Source organism: Phragmites australis, chromosome 15, assembly GCF_958298935.1.
Source record: "Phragmites australis chromosome 15, lpPhrAust1.1, whole genome shotgun sequence".
NCBI lineage: Eukaryota > Viridiplantae > Streptophyta > Magnoliopsida > Poales > Poaceae > Phragmites > Phragmites australis.
The window spans coordinates 22,285,261-22,301,648 of record NC_084935.1 but is presented as its reverse complement, the minus strand read 5'-3'; the positions used below and the strand labels follow the sequence as shown (position 1 = coordinate 22,301,648).

The 16,388-nt window shown below is 42.9% G+C and overlaps 2 protein-coding genes across 3 annotated transcripts; both read right to left on the bottom strand.

Moving 5' to 3' along the window:
* Nucleotides 1-3,586: 3,586 nt before the first annotated feature.
* On the bottom strand, nucleotides 3,587-9,176 carry LOC133892611 (ras-related protein RABE1a-like). Of its 2 annotated transcripts, XM_062333492.1 has the most exons (9): nucleotides 8,902-9,176; nucleotides 5,051-5,123; nucleotides 4,837-4,937; nucleotides 4,675-4,740; nucleotides 4,498-4,595; nucleotides 4,201-4,263; nucleotides 3,983-4,075; nucleotides 3,767-3,895; nucleotides 3,587-3,620 (listed from the first exon to the last, which is right to left on the bottom strand). In XM_062333492.1, the coding sequence occupies exons 1-8, from the start codon at nucleotides 8,972-8,974 to the stop codon at nucleotides 3,815-3,817; spliced, it is 648 nt and encodes a 215-aa protein (XP_062189476.1). In that variant the 5' UTR covers nucleotides 8,975-9,176; the 3' UTR covers nucleotides 3,587-3,620; nucleotides 3,767-3,814. The 2 variants fall into 2 exon arrangements, with proteins under 2 accessions (XP_062189476.1, XP_062189475.1); XM_062333491.1 differs by having other exon boundaries at nucleotides 3,587-3,895.
* Nucleotides 9,177-10,636: 1,460 nt separating this feature from the next.
* Nucleotides 10,637-14,512, bottom strand: LOC133893650 (uncharacterized). Its single transcript, XM_062334739.1, has 2 exons — nucleotides 14,303-14,512; nucleotides 10,637-11,402 (listed from the first exon to the last, which is right to left on the bottom strand). The coding sequence occupies exon 2, from the start codon at nucleotides 11,389-11,391 to the stop codon at nucleotides 11,224-11,226; it is 168 nt and encodes a 55-aa protein (XP_062190723.1). The 5' UTR covers nucleotides 11,392-11,402; nucleotides 14,303-14,512; the 3' UTR covers nucleotides 10,637-11,223.
* Between the last annotated feature and the right edge of the window lie 1,876 nt (nucleotides 14,513-16,388).

The following is a 16,388-nucleotide window of genomic DNA, read 5'->3' as shown; positions in this document are numbered from 1 at the left end:
CGATGCCAAAGGTTGGTGGAGACAATGCTGATGGTGCGGGCTTGAGGACGGAGGAAGGAGACCAGAGGGTAAAGATGCCCGGAGCTATCACACCGGGCGGTCTTGGTGTGAAGATCCTTCATAGGAAGGCCAGATGGGTCAAATTCAACAGAACAGTTATTGTCAGTGGTAAATTAATGAACAGAAATGAGGTTCTTAATTGATTGGGGTGTGGCATGAACGTTCCAAAGAAAAAGAGGATAGGGTTGTGAAGAAATAGAGGTGGAGCTGGTAGATATGACAGGAAGAAGAGAGCCATTGCCAACAATAATAGTAGAAGGAGTGGAAGTGGAAGGTGGGAGCAAAACCGAAAGGTTGCCGGCATCCGATGTCATGTGAGAGGTCACACCCGAGTCCATATACCATTTGGTGGTAATTAGTGGAGGAGTCATTGTCATCGTGTTGTAGGCGTTGGTGAGGTTGTGCTGATCCTAGGCAAAACAAGCTTGTGGTGGTGGGCACCATAGAGGCGCCGCATAACCGTTGGCAGGGGGGCCACATGGGAGTCATGGGGCCACTCAGGCCATGTGCAGGGGCGCTAGGAGCAAGGACGGCGCACCAGCTGCCTCAAGAGTGTGGGGCAGAGTGGGCGAGCGATGGAACGAAGGCCACGGGCCCATGCGGCTGCCTAGCCATACCTGCATGGTGTCGGTCCATGGATTATGAAGGAGGGGCCAACCACTGGTGTTGGAACCACCTTGTTGGCCTCCCTGCTGGCCAAGGCCGTCGTTGGAGTTAGAGCAGTTGCTACGGTAGCGATGATTGCCACCATTGCCTCCACCGCGTCTAGCCCCTTGACCACCACTGTGCCCCGCCCCATTGGCACCAGAGGAGTTTGGCTTTTACTATCTACTTTTCTCATGGAGATGGTTAAGTACCTCAAAAGATAGAGGACGCTAGGACCGCTGGGTGGGCCACCTTCGGAGCCACCAGGAGTGGAGGGGTCCTTTGGTGCACGATCGATCATCGACACACTGGTGTGATTGGCGACAAGGATCATGGTGAGGGATGGATGTCTTATGGATCTCCTCAAGAAGCAAGAGAGAGTGCGTCTCAACGAACATCGGGAAGGGCCGCTATAGGGGCACAATAGTTGCCATGTGGGAATATTGTTCATTCAGACCGCGAAGGACTAAGAGAACAAGGGTGCAATCCCCGACAGGTTCGACAAGTTCACCAAGGTCACCGAGAGCGTCCGCCATGCTCTTGAGCTTGCGGTAGTAGTCGGTAATGTTGAGATCGCCTTGCGTGAAGGTACAGAACTTTACCTCCAGATGAAGAGCACGAGCCTCTCCATTGCTGAGAAAATATTGTTCCAAACTCATCCAGATGAGACACATAGTTGTGTTGGGGGTCCTGACAATCTCGAGGAGATCGGTGGATATCCGGCCGTAAATCCAAGAAAGCACGATGTAGTCCATGCGCGCCCAGGACGGTTGGTTGAAGAGGCCGACATTGGAGAGAACGTGGTTAGTGAGTGTGAGTCGTCTGAGCGTTATGAAGAATAATCCACGCCACTTGCTATAGTTGGCGGTGGAGATATCGAGGATGAGGGGAACTAGGGAGGCAATATTGATAACACCCACCGCCTATGCGTGTAGTGTCACAAGGGTGGCATCTTCTACAGGCGATACATGGAGCACGGTCAGGGCGGCATGAGCGTTCGTGAGTTCCTGTTCGGCAGCGGCAAGACGCGTGACGACTTGGGCAGCGACACCAGTGGAAGGGTCATCGAGGATAGCCTGGGTGGCAGCCTCGGCCGCAACGGTCGCTTCCTCCTACGCAATAAGCAGGATAGCATGTAACTGATACCATAAAAGCGTGAAAAATTGAAGAATAATCACCATGTATTAGAATGATTGATCACCGTTTACATATATAGGCCAGACCACATGATTTCCTACCATATATATGTGATTGACGTAAATAGAAAGGAAAGATACATATCGTGATTATAGAACTAGTCTTGACATAAATGACCATATGGTTTATAGAAACAATGACCGCAGGAAATAAGGCAAGAAATCACGCTAAACGTCCTTCCTCTGTCGCAGCCTTTCCGCCTCCGATTCCTTCGTAGGCGTTGACCACCGCGTCACTGTGGAGGCCACAGTCCCTCAAGAGTTTAGCTCCATCGTTGGTACGAAGCACGCTGCCAACTTCACTCTAGAGACCTAGTGTTTGAGCCCTCCACTATGCCATCACTAATCTCCTCAGCCTCTCGACGTTGTCGTTCGAGCCGATGCTATGCTTGGCGCTCTTGCGCGTGCATGATAGCTAGGTTTGTGACGCCAAGTAAACAAGATTGGTTCTGTGCTCGCACCCAGTCCGCATGACACGCAACCGGGTAGATGCTATGACGCAATCGGCATCTATACTTTTTCCACTGCTACAGCAATTTTGTCGACTGCAGCTCACCGCATCAGGGCTCCAACAAACGCCTATCTGGCTTTACAGGGATGCCGAAGCTGCTTTTTTTCCGGTCGCTGGCGGCAACTCTGCGGGAGGAAAAAGACTATGTATTACTGTTTATAGGGTATGCACGTGGATCCGAGGGAAGGAGTAGAGTAATGGAAGGAATGAAATAGTTTAGTTGTTGGAGATGAAAAAATAGAAGATACTGTAATAGTGTTAGGAGATACTATAATAGTATTATAAGGGATGAATTTTTAAAGTATCTGCTGAAGATAACCTAATAACTGACCTTGTTTAGAACTCACGTAAACCACTGAACAAGTTTAAAGGGCGTAAACCATGTTTTCATAGTTCACGGACTTATGTGATATAGCGAGATAAATTTAGAGACCGTCATTGTATTTTACTTAAAAAAAATTGAAGTGATCGAGTTTTTTAGTTATTTAGGGACTAAAAACTAGATTACAAACTTTCCAGTCAATTAACCCATGCATCCATCCATCCGCGCATATCATTTGAGTCACCAACAGCAACTATGCAGACAAAATGGGCAGATCATATTAAAACATACTCCCTCCAATCATAGATACTTACCGTTTTGAACAATAACAGTCTTTAAAATATAACTGTGGCCACTATTTTCTGTTGAAATAAATATATCTACAAAATCCAATAAATTTATGATACTATAAAATTGCATTTAAGAACAAATCTGCTCATAATTTTCTTATTGTTAACCTATATATTTTACAAGATGTCAATAGTCAAAGTATCAAATGTTTGACCGAGTACTAAAGAGTGCAAATGCGTGAAAATCATGTGACGTCTTTATTAGTCTAGTTTGCTCATGAGACTTTTTTTGTTGGAACTTTTTTTCTTTGGAATGGGTACCTTCATGTACTCGCATAACTTGATGCTTTTCACATGATACCGATTGAAACATGGGAATTCTGGAGTCGAGGATTCCTGCAAGATTTGTAGTAGCATTACTCTACTTCTCTACAAATTATGTTCCAAAGTTGCTCTACCTTTCACCTCACTTATAACATTAACCTTTTGTTGAGAGTAACATTAACTGTAACAATTTTGAATGCATTCTTTCTCATACCATCAGGAGCAAATTATGTCCACATTGATGTGAAATGGTTTCACGATAGCCCCGAGACCTGCAGTTTCCATACATCATAGCATTAACAGTTCTACCATTATTACAGCTAAAATTGTTAACAGTAAAACACAGAAACCTGAATCCAAGCAATTGCAATTAAGCTAGAAGAGGCACAACGATAACAGCAAGAACTGGATAAATTACAAGTATGGTGTGACCACTATCTTATCCTCCTGTGACAATATAACCCACTCAGGATCCACAGCACGACGATCTCTGTGACGTTGCGGCCTCACCATCACCCTCTGGTCTGTTAATATTGATCGTACGATCCTGCAACCAATAGAATACCTTGATTGCTGAGCAACCTTGCTGAAGTAGCTCGTTAGTTTAAAAGGAAGAATGAAATAGAAGTTGCACCTGAGGCTTTGAATCAGTTTCCGCTAGCCTTTGCTTGATATCTCTTGCTATAGAAAAGAAAACTTGCTCCACATTAAGGTTTGTCTTAGCACTCTGCAGAACCAATAGTCAAGGTGGAAATTTAACAAACTGCATATCAAGCAACAGTTCATCCCATACTGTTTGAAATCAGAATGGATGTAGGGATACCACAACAGTAAGTGTCAAAACAAACTAACCGTCTCAAAGAACTTGATTCCATACTCATCAGCAAGAGCTTGCCCTTTTGAAGTTGGTACAGCCTGCATTCAGACAATAGAGCCATTCAAAAAAGCTGGGACATGTATGAAGTTATCATTGTGACCGTTTTATGACACTACATGAACATATGTTGTGATTCCAGGTCGAAACTAATGCAAACACTTGCACCAGAAAGACCCCCTTTAGTATGATGAACATAAAACTACACAATCTCATAGGCAATATAATATAAAATGAACATAAACTGTGAAAAACAAGCAGAAAAGTTAATGTACCCGTTTGCTTTCATCCATGTCAGCTTTGTTTCCTACCAAAATTTTGTTCACATTATCGGAGGCATGTTGCTCAATGTTCCGAATCCAATTTCTTATGTCTGTAAATAATAACAATATAATCACAAGATGAAGCTAAGTCCCATATCAATGGATTGAGTTAAGTTGAAGAGTAAGTACTGTTGAATGACGACTCGTCCGTCACATCATACACGAGCAAAATGCCCATCGCACCCCTGTAGTAGGCTGCATGGTTAAAAGGTTGCATGTTCAGTACATTTAACCATAAATAGTTAAAACCCAACTTAGCTTCAACTGACAGCAAACAAGCATACTGCGTACCAGTTGTGATCGTTCGAAAACGTTCTTGGCCAGCAGTATCCCAGATCTGAAGCTTAATTCTCTTACCGTCCAGATCAATAGTTCTTATTTTGAAGTCAATCCTATTTTTCAAAAAACAACAGACAAGTGTTTGAATACATCCTTATAACAGCATTCATATGTACAGCAATGATCCACTCTAAAACAATTCTTTGCAGACTATAACGGCACTCACCCAATGGTGGTAATAAAGCTAGTGGTAAAGGAGCCATCGGAGAACCGCAAAAGGAGACAACTTTTCCCGACACCTACACAAGGATTATTTTCAATTGCCATCTGTTGCAAAGAGCTCAGAAATATAATCATGTAGCTATTCATAAGAAACATGAACAAACAGCAAGATTATGTACATACTAGACTAGGCAACATAGTACTCAACAAAGTGCCACAGAAAATATTGTAATAAGCAGCATGTGTTCACTAATATTTGCAAGGATGAGAGAAGATAACTATTTGCATGTAGGCAAAGCAACTTGCAAGCTCCTCTTCATGATATGTATTCACAAAATGGCCAGGTATGTGTCATGTGGGGACTCCACTACAACCGGCGCAAGAAGCAGGCCAGGCCCATGGCTTCGGCGTCGGAACATCCCGTGGTGGCACCAGCCCGAGCAGCGGATGATCCGGCGGCGGCAACAGGTGGGACAGCGGACGATAAGGAAGTAGCAGCAGCTTAGAGATAAACTAGGATTATCATTAGTTAGTTTAGCAATCGGTTAAGAGTTGTTAGCATCGGATTAGAGATAAGATGTAATCAGTTAAGATATGATCGGCCATGCTCTCTATTTAGGGAGATGCCGCAGGCATTAGGAAAATCAATAAAGAATCTGAGTTATCATTACTATCCTCCACCGTCCTGCCTTTTTGGTGCGGAATCGATCACGGCTCCTCCGCGTTGGATAGGTCCAGGACCTCGTCCGTCCACCTCATTCAAGTATTACATGCGCCATGCTAATCCTTCCAACACCCCTACCCGTGACAGTATGTGTCATGGGAGCCCATCAGGCGGGCGGCCCAGGCGCACGGCCAGGTTAGGGTTGGCTATGCTTTGGCTCCCAAGGGACTTCTTCATTAAGTTAGGATAGTATATTTCAATATGGTGTGTAAACAAATTATGAACGATTAGATATCTCTAAGTTAGGTAAGTTGGGCTGCTTATATGAGGGACCAGGCCTATATAAAGAGGCCAAGAGCTCATCTATTGGTCAAGAAGAAACAAAGAGAAGTCCCTCTTCCGCTTTATCCTAGCCATCCACCTCAGTGCGGACGCCTCCACCTCCGACCGCCCACCGACACCAGCAGGCTGCGGCCTAGCCACAAAGCCCATCATCCAATCTGGCAATCTCCCACAAGTGCCGGCTCATACCATAACAGTATGATTAATTTATCCTTGAATACTAGCACTAACTGAACATGCACAAACTTGTGGAGCTAGTTGTACAATTGTGGAGCACACAAACTGAACTAGGCTCAGGCTCCACAAGTTGTTCAAACAAGTATGTGATTATGGAACTATGGAATTGCGGAAGTGGCTACAAGAAATTTATATTATCATGGCACCATAAAATATGCATCACATTTACTCTGAGCTCGGTAGTTTAAAACATTGATGTGCCATGGTATAAAGTGTGGCCCAGGCCTAACTTAACCCTCTCCCATTAGCTCTCTTTTACTATAGCATCACTGTTTTGAGACTCCTACCCTTTCCTGATGGTTCTCATCACCTCTGCAACCATCGGTCAGCAGCTCATCGAATAGAAGATGGAGCCAATCACAACGATGAGTACCCCACAGAACTCTAGATTTTGTGCCTGCTTCTAAAATCTGCCTTCAAATCTACAATGGCAAAGGTAGGATATAAAATCTGATGTCCTCATCGGTGAGAAGATTTCTACCAATGTGAATCTTAGGCCAGCTGTGTTCTGCAGTTGACTATCCAAAGCCAAGAACCTTTCACCCTTCAATCCCCAGTTCCAATCAGAAAAATTTAGGAACAGAGGAGGGTTCTTTCTGTGGACCGTCAGGTGCAGCCAACCAGCATGGCAGACATAGTAAAGCTCTGACAAGGTCGTGCATCTCCATCAATCTCACGACGTCTATCCCAGATTAGAGAGTTCTAGGGACAAATATGTGAATCGGTACGTTTCCCGGGTTTTGTTTTCTGGAAAACTGGGAGGAAAATTCTGAACTTTTCCATAGTTGCTTGAATGAATCCAGAGTTTGGCCTTTTAGGGCCACAGTACTTCCAAAAATTTATATATAAAGTGCTTTAGATGGTGTCCAAAAGGTATCTAAGAGATATGGTGAGAAACACAGGTTTCTGATTGTTTGGCTAATCAAATTAAAAATGTTCCGCTTCGCCACTAAAGTCAGGTACAGGTCCAACCATATGCTACCTTGTACACGTGCATACGATATCAGGACACTTCATTTCACCATGCGCGTTCTCCCTGTAGAATAATACAATATATGGTCTACTGCAATATAGGTGCTCCCTCAGGGTAGTTTTGCTACCTAAGCCGACTATCAACAATACAAACAAAGTGAACTCCTAAACTTAAACGTCATTAGGCCATTTCTTCAGAGAAACCCTAACATTCAGCCGGATTTGGCATAAATTTGTTGTGATAGTACTGTCACTCCTTATTCAAACAGTACATTCTGATACCAAATACAAGCTGTTTTAGACTGCTATATCACTTCTTCCCATGGTAATCTCACTTAATGAATGCCATTACACAAGTAGTATTTGGAATTTTGTCCTACTTTTTTAATGCTATTACAATATTCATGGATGTACTTGTGAGTTGTGGCACCAATAGACATCAAATCAAGCAGCAATCATCTTGAAACAATTTACCTATTTCAACACTCTCTGTCTTTCTTGGTAGCTATTAAGATAAATCCATGAATATTATGCATTTCTTGAGCCTAAATGATGCGAGTTTCGATCTAGCAGTTCACATGGAAAACCAAAACTACTATTTGACTAGGCAGTGCCCCTGAGTTCCAGGATTCGACCAGTAGGACTGGAAGCATTCGCTTCACAGCTCCCCGGTGGAACTTTGACAACTCATTGGTGTGCGAATGGTTATGACTCGTGCAGGAGCAAGTTGCAACTAGCAATAACTTGTGGTAGAGTTTTTGATTCATTATTTTTAGTGGGAATGCATGAATCACAACCCATCTTGATGCTAGAGTCCAACTCAATAAGCATCTACTTCATGCATGCATAATAACAACAATCACATGTGACGATGGGTAGTGTAAAACCACGGTATCCGAACATCTTAGGGTTTTCCTATATTCTCAGGGTATATCTCTATCTCTGGGAAAGAAATCCATGGATGTATGGAAACTGCTCGTAAATACCCAGGATATCTCGTAAACAAAGATGTTATCTAAGAATGACAAAGAAAGACTACAGAAGTCGTACAACGATCCCCCTATATATACGAAGTTAGGGGACCCTCCGGAGAGACAAGCCAATTGAAGTCAACACAACTCCATTGATGCCATTCAAGCATGCGGGAGCTCTAAACTCTCAAGCCTTCCACAACTTAGATCTGTATTAGCATCTATTCCCGACTACTTACAAGGGAGCCTTCTAACTAAGTTTAGATCCATCTAAACTAGCTAAACAACCTCTTATAAACAGTCCTAGAGATTACTATAAGACCAATAGGTTTGATCATATAAAATTGTGTGTGTGCTATGTGACTTGTCTACTAGAAGCATCTCCTACTATTTCTGTAAATTCGTATGATCCAAGGTTTACCGATCGACAACATTTATACGTATGTATATACAGTCCTAAGTTGAAAGGCGCAGTTTTTTTGGCGGACGGCAACCGCTGCGATATACACGACGAATCACTCCTCCCCGCACGAGCAATCCCGCCGAGTCGGAACCGAATTTGCCGCGGACCCATCAACCCATCAGTCAGATCTCACGCAAATCAATCGAGAAGCGGAACTGCAGAACGCGGGGGGGGGGGGGGGGGTAAGAGGTGATGAAGCGACTGACCGCTGTCGCCGATCAATAGCACCTTGATGAGGTAGTCGTAGTCGGCCCGAGCCCTCGCCGGCGGCGCCGCCATCGAGCCTCCCGCCGTCAGACCACGGCACAGGAACTGTCAGATCGCGGCAAGTCGAGCCTAGCGCGGCGGATCGGATCGGCGTGTCCTCGCCGCTCGGGGTGCTGTCGAGGCGGAGCAGCCGGACGCGCGGGTGGGAGTGGAACAGGGGAGGGAGGCGGGAGGCGGGCGCGAGATCGGGTGGGGGAAGAGAAGGAAGGAAGGTGGGTGGGGGTGGACGTGGACGTGGTCCATCGTGGACATGAAGCGGACCGCGTCATGGCCACGTGTCCTACGCTTCCACGGCTTCGTGTACGGCCCAACCCGCAACTTGCTACGTCGACTTTCCGTGCCCACGTGTGCTTGAACCTGTCAACCCAGTGGTGGAACAAGAATGGCGCAAGAAGAAAATTATGTACAACATTTTTGTTATTTCCAAAAGATCCTCCCAGTACACGCCGTTTTAAATAAGACGTGGTCTATAATACAAGCTTTGACCACTATTCTCTATTAGAATATATTCATAAATTTATTGAATTTTTTGTATTATGAAAATATTTTTCAAGAAAATCTACGCTTATGATTTTAACATTTCCAAGCTAAATATTTTGAAACTATTGTTAGTTAAAGTTTTAATAGTTTGATCGAATATTTTATAGAATGATGTGTATTTATGATTAGAGGGAGTATGAGCCTGTTTAGTAGAGTTCTCTCTGATTCAAATTTTTTACGAAGAGTGATTCTCTGGTGGAAGTGATTCTACAGTGATTCTCTAAAATAAATTATATGGAGGAAGTGATTCTGTGCGGAAAATGAATCAGTGGAAACTATTTTTTTCAACTTCTCAGTTTCTAATTTATTTCAAATAATCACTCCCACAGATTCCACTCAATGAGTTAAAAGTTGAAAGCTGCTGTTTAGCAAAGCTCTCCTGATTCTAACCAGAAAGCTGCTCTGAGAGCCCTGACAAACAGACCTTATATATTTTGGTCACCTGCTATAGTTAATTCAAATCACAATCGGATGCTAGTGACCAATCAGATCTTTTCTCAAACAATGCTAGAGACTAATTATGCACCCTCACATATGGATGGGCCAAATATTCTTGTAAAGCCCGAAAGAGATTCTACACTTGGCAGCATCTACACCAACTGTCACCTCTGCTTTAACATTTGTGGGAACAGTTTCGTTGCCTTGTCTATATGTGCTGTTCAATAATCACGTATCTAGAGTATTTCTTTGGCTGTGGGACCATATTTGTCTCACGATAACGTTTATAAGTCTGACACATATTCGAAATTTGAATATAGTACTCCGGCACATGGTCATAACAAAAGTTCAACTTTATCATAAAAATTTAAAGCAAATCCATGTAGACAAGCCTCAAACGTCACAGAACTTGAAGCCCACATGAACCTTTTATGCGCGCGCACATATGTACATGCACGCACACATTATATAATCATTTGTTTTTCATCACCGATGAACAACACAGGTGAACAGCACAGACAGACACATTAACAATGTGTTCGTGTTCTTGTTGGTGTATTCTGAAACTGCGTGGTTGCGATGATGACATGTCTAATGTCTACAAATTTAGGCTTGGTTTATGACGTTTGGCCAGTTTTCCTTACCCTTGATGGTGGTTAAGGCAGAAAATGAGAAAACACGAGGGCAAAACAGTCATTTCACGGATAAATACTTTCGCCACGATTCAAGTGTGGGAAAATAATTGCACTAGGATGTGACTCTTTTTCATCTTATCTTTCAATCACTATCATAGGCATTTGCACTTGAATAAAAAAATCCAACCACCTCAACCCATAGTACAAGCGCCTAGGATGGTGATTCAAAAATAAGTTAGCGTCAAGCACTCCAAAATAAGCATATTATTTACATTATCCGTAGTGGCAATTCCCAGTTTCCCACTCCAGGAATACCGCCATTTAAAAGTGGCAAATCTGAATACCAAGTAAACATATCTCCCAAGTAAACTTGGTAAATGTACTTCAACAAAGTTTTGTATTTCCCTGGCACAGGAATACTAGCGAAATGTGAGTGCTCGTCTAGGCATTCAACATACTATGATGCCCTAACAAAACCAAGAAATGTTACACCAATTGAATTCCACAACTAATCAAGATAATCCACCATAGATCAAAAATCTGTTGATCATCAAAACTGCCTTTACCATTTCTAAAAAGCACGTTTCCGTATCACGTTAGCTGTACTTCACTTTCCCAGAGCATGAGGGGGGAAATCTACGTAAACGATCAGTCGTCATCCTTCTTCGGCTTGCGGTAGGTTTCCTCGATATGCTTTGCCAGGAAAATGTAGGTGTTGAATAGCTTCTTGACATTCGGAACGTTGTAGTTCTGAGCTACATAGACACCACATCCCAAACCCAGCATCAAAGTGAAGCTGCCCTTGAATAACCCCATTGCTACGAAACCTGGCAACAAGAATAAAATGGTTAATGTAAATCCAAAAACTTTATCCCAATGCAGAGTGCAAATGAGTGTTAAGAAACAAAGTGGTTGCCGCCATACAGTATGAATTATTGCATTCGTTGTAGCAGGTGTCACTAAATGGTATTGTTGCCCAAAATGCAACATGTTTACCAAAAAAGACTAACAGAGCACACTCGCAATACACCCTGCCCAGATATAAAGAAAAGTAACACAGACTTAGCTTCAATTGAAACTTAAACGATTCCTATAGGACCTAAGTTTACTAGCATTCTGGAATGGCAATTTATCTTCCATAATTTCAAAATTGTTTGATAATTGATAATCGTAAGCATCAAATGCCTCAAGGAAAACCAAGGTTTGGCATGCTGTACCAGGCAGGTAAAATGCATTGGAAGAATCTATCAGCATCCATATTGCAACATCACTCACTTTGGTCTATCGAAGCATAGGTTACCTATGAGTTCTAGTTTACAGTAACTCTTAACAGCTGAAATTTTCAAATTTTCAAGAGATCATGGGAAAACGAACTACACACAAAAAGAAATAATGATATTTCTGTGAACCATGCATGCTACAAGTCTCTAGAAGCACTGGAGGCGTGTAAGTGCTTATTTGCCAAGTCAACAAAGAATTAGGAAAAATGGCATTGCTGCCCAAAATAGCGAGCTGTTTACGCTATCACAGTGACAATCGTACTGTCTGCAAGCAAACTAGTAATATAGCCTATACAGACTTAACATTAAGTAGCAAAATTTATCTCCAATGAAACTTAAAACTATTTCTATATACGCTAAGTTCACAAGCATTCTGGAATGACACTTTATATCCCAAGATTTCAAACGTTTGATAATTAATAATCATAAGTATCCATTATGCATTCAAAGGAGAGTCAAGATAGAATTGCCGAGGCCAGGCATATTGTGCCAGGGTGGGTAAATGCTGTGGAAGACTATATAGACCTGCCACTAACCACGCCCATCTTGGAAAGTCACCAGGTTCGGATTCTTGAAACATAGATTTACCTATGAAAATTAGACAGATAATAGCTGCTAGGCAAAAATAGAGCTCATTTACTCAAAGTAACTCTTACAGCTGAAATTTTGAAGAGATCTTAGGAAAGATCACCTAAAATTATGGACTCATAGTGCAACAATCCAATCTTTTCCTATTTACAGCATCACACTTGAGGGGAAGCACACTTGGACCTATACTCAAGCTTTTCAAATGCTTCTAATGACCAGTTTACAACATCCTAACACACTATTATACCATTTTCATTTGGAAAAAAATACAGCAAATTCAGATATATTATTACCAGGCCAAATTACAGATTTACTTTTTAAATGCTTTCAGAAATCGCTGTTTTAATATGCAGCACTGTTTGGTGTCAGGAAGCCATGCAAATCCCCAAAGGAGTAAAATAAAGAAGATGACAGACTTAGGGGGTCCAAATCTAAGATTTACAGTGTGGCTATTTCTTAAGAAGGTTTCTAACTCTTGTGAATGCAATTAAAATGTAGAAGGTGGAGGTGGAGGTTAGATTATTGATGACGCAGAAGTTACGACTTTCATCCATCAAGGAACCGGAAACGATCAAGGCACACATGAGTATTCTTCAACCAAATAAGTATGAAACCAAAATAGCTAACAATAAAGAACATCCGGAAACACATAGTAGATAATATTTGAAACCAAGATAAATCCTGCATCATAAGATCATAAAACAAAGCAATGCAGCATTAACTTCAGTAGGGCGTACTAGAACTCTGTACAAGGTTGCACGCCATTAGGGACCCAATTAAAACATAAGCCATAAACAATCGCCACCATTTTCTACTCATGGTTAAGTCAACAGCAAAATGAAAAGATCAGGTATGTTCTGCCAGACTGGGTAAACTGGAACAGCACTACAGCAGGAAAAACTAAATCATTGTTGCTGATCTGAGAGTTTCCATTGCAAATTTGAAGTAAATCACACAGCCCAGTAAAAGACTAGGTGATACATGAAACTTAAGTTGAGTAATTCTGACGACTAAACTTCGATAAACTTTATGGAAACAAGGTCAATTTTTTTAGTAATGGATATTGTACTTCTGTAGCACCAGTGGAACTATTTATGTATCAAGACAACTAAGATTTCAGAACTAAAAGCAGAATAAACATATCATCCCACATGGAAAGAAAGGCATACCCGGATAGGCGGATACTCAAACAGAGGGGCTGGTGTAAGTAAATTCTATGGAGTGATCAGAGAGGAACTAGCGGCATGGAGGTTTGCAGGTTCACCAGAGTTAATGGGCGACTAATCCAACAACAGATAACCAGGTGAAGTGAGTTCTGGGTATATACAGCAAGAAATTTCCCATAACGACCTGTGCTGGCAAATTAAGTAAATCTGCTCGTATATACTATTCCTTTCTGCAATTTTGAAAAGAAGAGAGAACATCCTGCGCACTGGAGTTGGGTTCTGGATATTGAAACTTAGCACAACATAGCAGAAACCTAAGAAGCAGACTATATGATCTATAATTTCCCACCAATCTGAACAACTGCACGTTTCTAGCTATCCTCGTCTCTCAGTTCCTCCCCAGTGAAAACTGATGCTAAAATTAGACTCAATCAGTTGAACCCCCGAAATTCCTAGAAAATAAACTGCACCCCGAACCTTAGCTTTCTTAATCTTGCGCTCTGGAAAGGAGGAAAAATCTAATCGGGCTATAGTTATGGTCGGATGGATGGATGGATGGATTAGTAGGGCAAACGCAGCACACAAATCTACAACTAACTGAACGGGGAGAAATTAGCAAACATTTGATTGGATTGAGAACGAAACCAACTCCTAGAACAATCAATCCGTCAAGGAAAGCTAGGGCTTACTTACCGACAAAGAAGGAACCGATCTATGTCAGGATGGATGGATCCCCTCTCCACGCCGATCCAGCAGAAGGCAGCGGAAGAGGAGAAGGGCGAGAGAAGGCTTCGGCGGACGGCGGGCTGGTTCGTTGTCTTACGTCACCGGCCGTGAGGTCGCCGGCGGCCCGATCTCGACTCCACTAAATGTTGCAGCTTTACAATTTTACCCTGAAGGATATTTCCGGAGTATTTCAGTATTTGCCACTCATTGGGATTTCTAACATGCCACTGAGCGGCAAATGCTGAAATCCCACAATATTTTTAGTATATATTTTAAAAATTTATCATTCCCCACTGCTGCCTGCCGTAGGAGTCTGGGCCGTGTCCCAATCCCAGTATAACTGATCATCCTCTTAGTAAGCTATTGCCTCATCAACTAGCTAATCAGACGTGAGCCCCTCCTTGAGCGGATTTATCCTTTTGCTTCTAGTTGTTGTTTCCCTCCTAAGGGCACGCGTTACTCACCCGTTCACCACCGAAAACACCATTTTCCATTCGACTTGCATGTGTTAAACATGCCGCAAGCGTTCATCCTGGGTTAGGATAGAACTCTCCATGAGATATGAGATTAATAGTTGTATTACTTATAGTTTTCTTATTCGTAGACAAAGCGGATTTGGAATTGTATTTCCTTCCAAGGATAACTTGTATCCATGCGCTTCAGATTATTAGCCTGGAGTTCGCCACCACTAACACTATTGTAATATCTCTTAACACGATTATAGCATCTACTATATTTTTCATCTCCAACAGTTACCCTACTTCCTATCATTATTACCCTCCTCATCCATTTCAACCCACAGGCATCCACTATTTTTTTCATCTCCAACAGTTACCCTACTTCCTACCTTTATTACTCTCCTCATCCATTTCAACCAACAGGCATCCACTGTGAACAACATGTGGGCAACTAAACTCTCCCGCAGATTTGTCGATCCGTTGCTGCTATAGTGCCACACGCCCACATCACTGTAGGGCCAGAAAACGCATCTGCTGGAGCGCGTTTGCGGGCCACTGCAAGTCCGTATCCAACCGGCATAGTGATATGGCCGGCGGAAACCGTCTCAGTTGGAGTTAGCCTAAGGGCACATTGGGAAGTTTAAAGTTCCAGCTCAAGAGTTGGCAGGTCTAGACTTTTTTTTTTGGGTCGTGCTATTTCTCACTTGACTGAAATCAGCATACCCTTCACTCGACATACTGTAGCCATTGGATGGAGATTGAACATCCGTCGAGTCATCTTAAACCTCCCGATATGTTTCGCGTTCTCTCTCCCTTGTGCGTGCGCTCAATTGTTCACCACCCTACAACCCTCCTCCAACCATCCCCAGCAACATCCCCGCCACTGGGTCTGCCTTCGCCACCCCTGCCGCACTAACCGAGGCGGATGTGATGCCCCCGCCTTGATGTTGGCCCACCAGAAGTCCGTCGTTTGCCCGTGGCCGATGACGTCCCTGCCGCCCTCACACCCGCCTCCTCCGTCTGACCTGTCTGCCTCTCCCGAACCCATTTTAAGCCCAGCAACCATTGGAGCACCCCCCAACCATGAAACCCTAAAGTCCCCCAACCCTAACTCCAGCATGGAGAGCATTGACTGAAATAGCTCGCGATTTCAGTCGACTGTACAGTAGTAAATACGTTTTTTTCAAAGTTAAAAAGACTGTTACTAGTCGAAAGCACTGTTACTAGTCGAAAGCACTGTGTGATGCCTCAGCTCCTTTTGGTTTCAATCTTGTTTTTTTTTTTTCTGTTTTATCTTGTCTCGTTTCAGTTCAGCAACAGCGCCTGTCTTGATTCAGTTCTATTTTATCTTAGTCTCATTTTCAGCTTGGCATGAGAAGCAGTAGTGGCTAGCTTGTGTCAGTTCTATTTAATCTTGTCCCAGTTCTTTTTCGGGAACAATCTTGTCTCAGTTCAGCTGAAATGGCGTTGCATGAGCTGCACCAGCTTCCTGTAAAAGGCAGCACCCCCACATGTAGCATCCATTCTTCAATCGATACATACAGCACCAACAAATTCACATAATCATTTCAATCGCATGTGCTTCAATTCTTAAA

What these genes read in the sequence shown, in the direction of transcription:
- LOC133893650 (XM_062334739.1), bottom strand. Translation starts at nt 11,391, where the DNA reads ATGGGGTTATTCAAGGGCAGCTTCACTTTGATGCTGGGTTTGGGATGT.
- LOC133892611 (XM_062333491.1), bottom strand. Translation starts at nt 8,974, where the DNA reads ATGGCGGCGCCGCCGGCGAGGGCTCGGGCCGACTACGACTACCTCATC. An exon ending in TTTTCGAACGATCACAACTG is followed by an intron (nt 4,741 to 4,836) that starts GTACGCAGTATG and finishes TTAACCATGCAG; the next exon opens with CCTACTACAGGGGTGCGATG. An exon ending in GGACGAGTCGTCATTCAACA is followed by an intron (nt 4,596 to 4,674) that starts GTACTTACTCTT and finishes TATTATTTACAG; the next exon opens with ACATAAGAAATTGGATTCGG.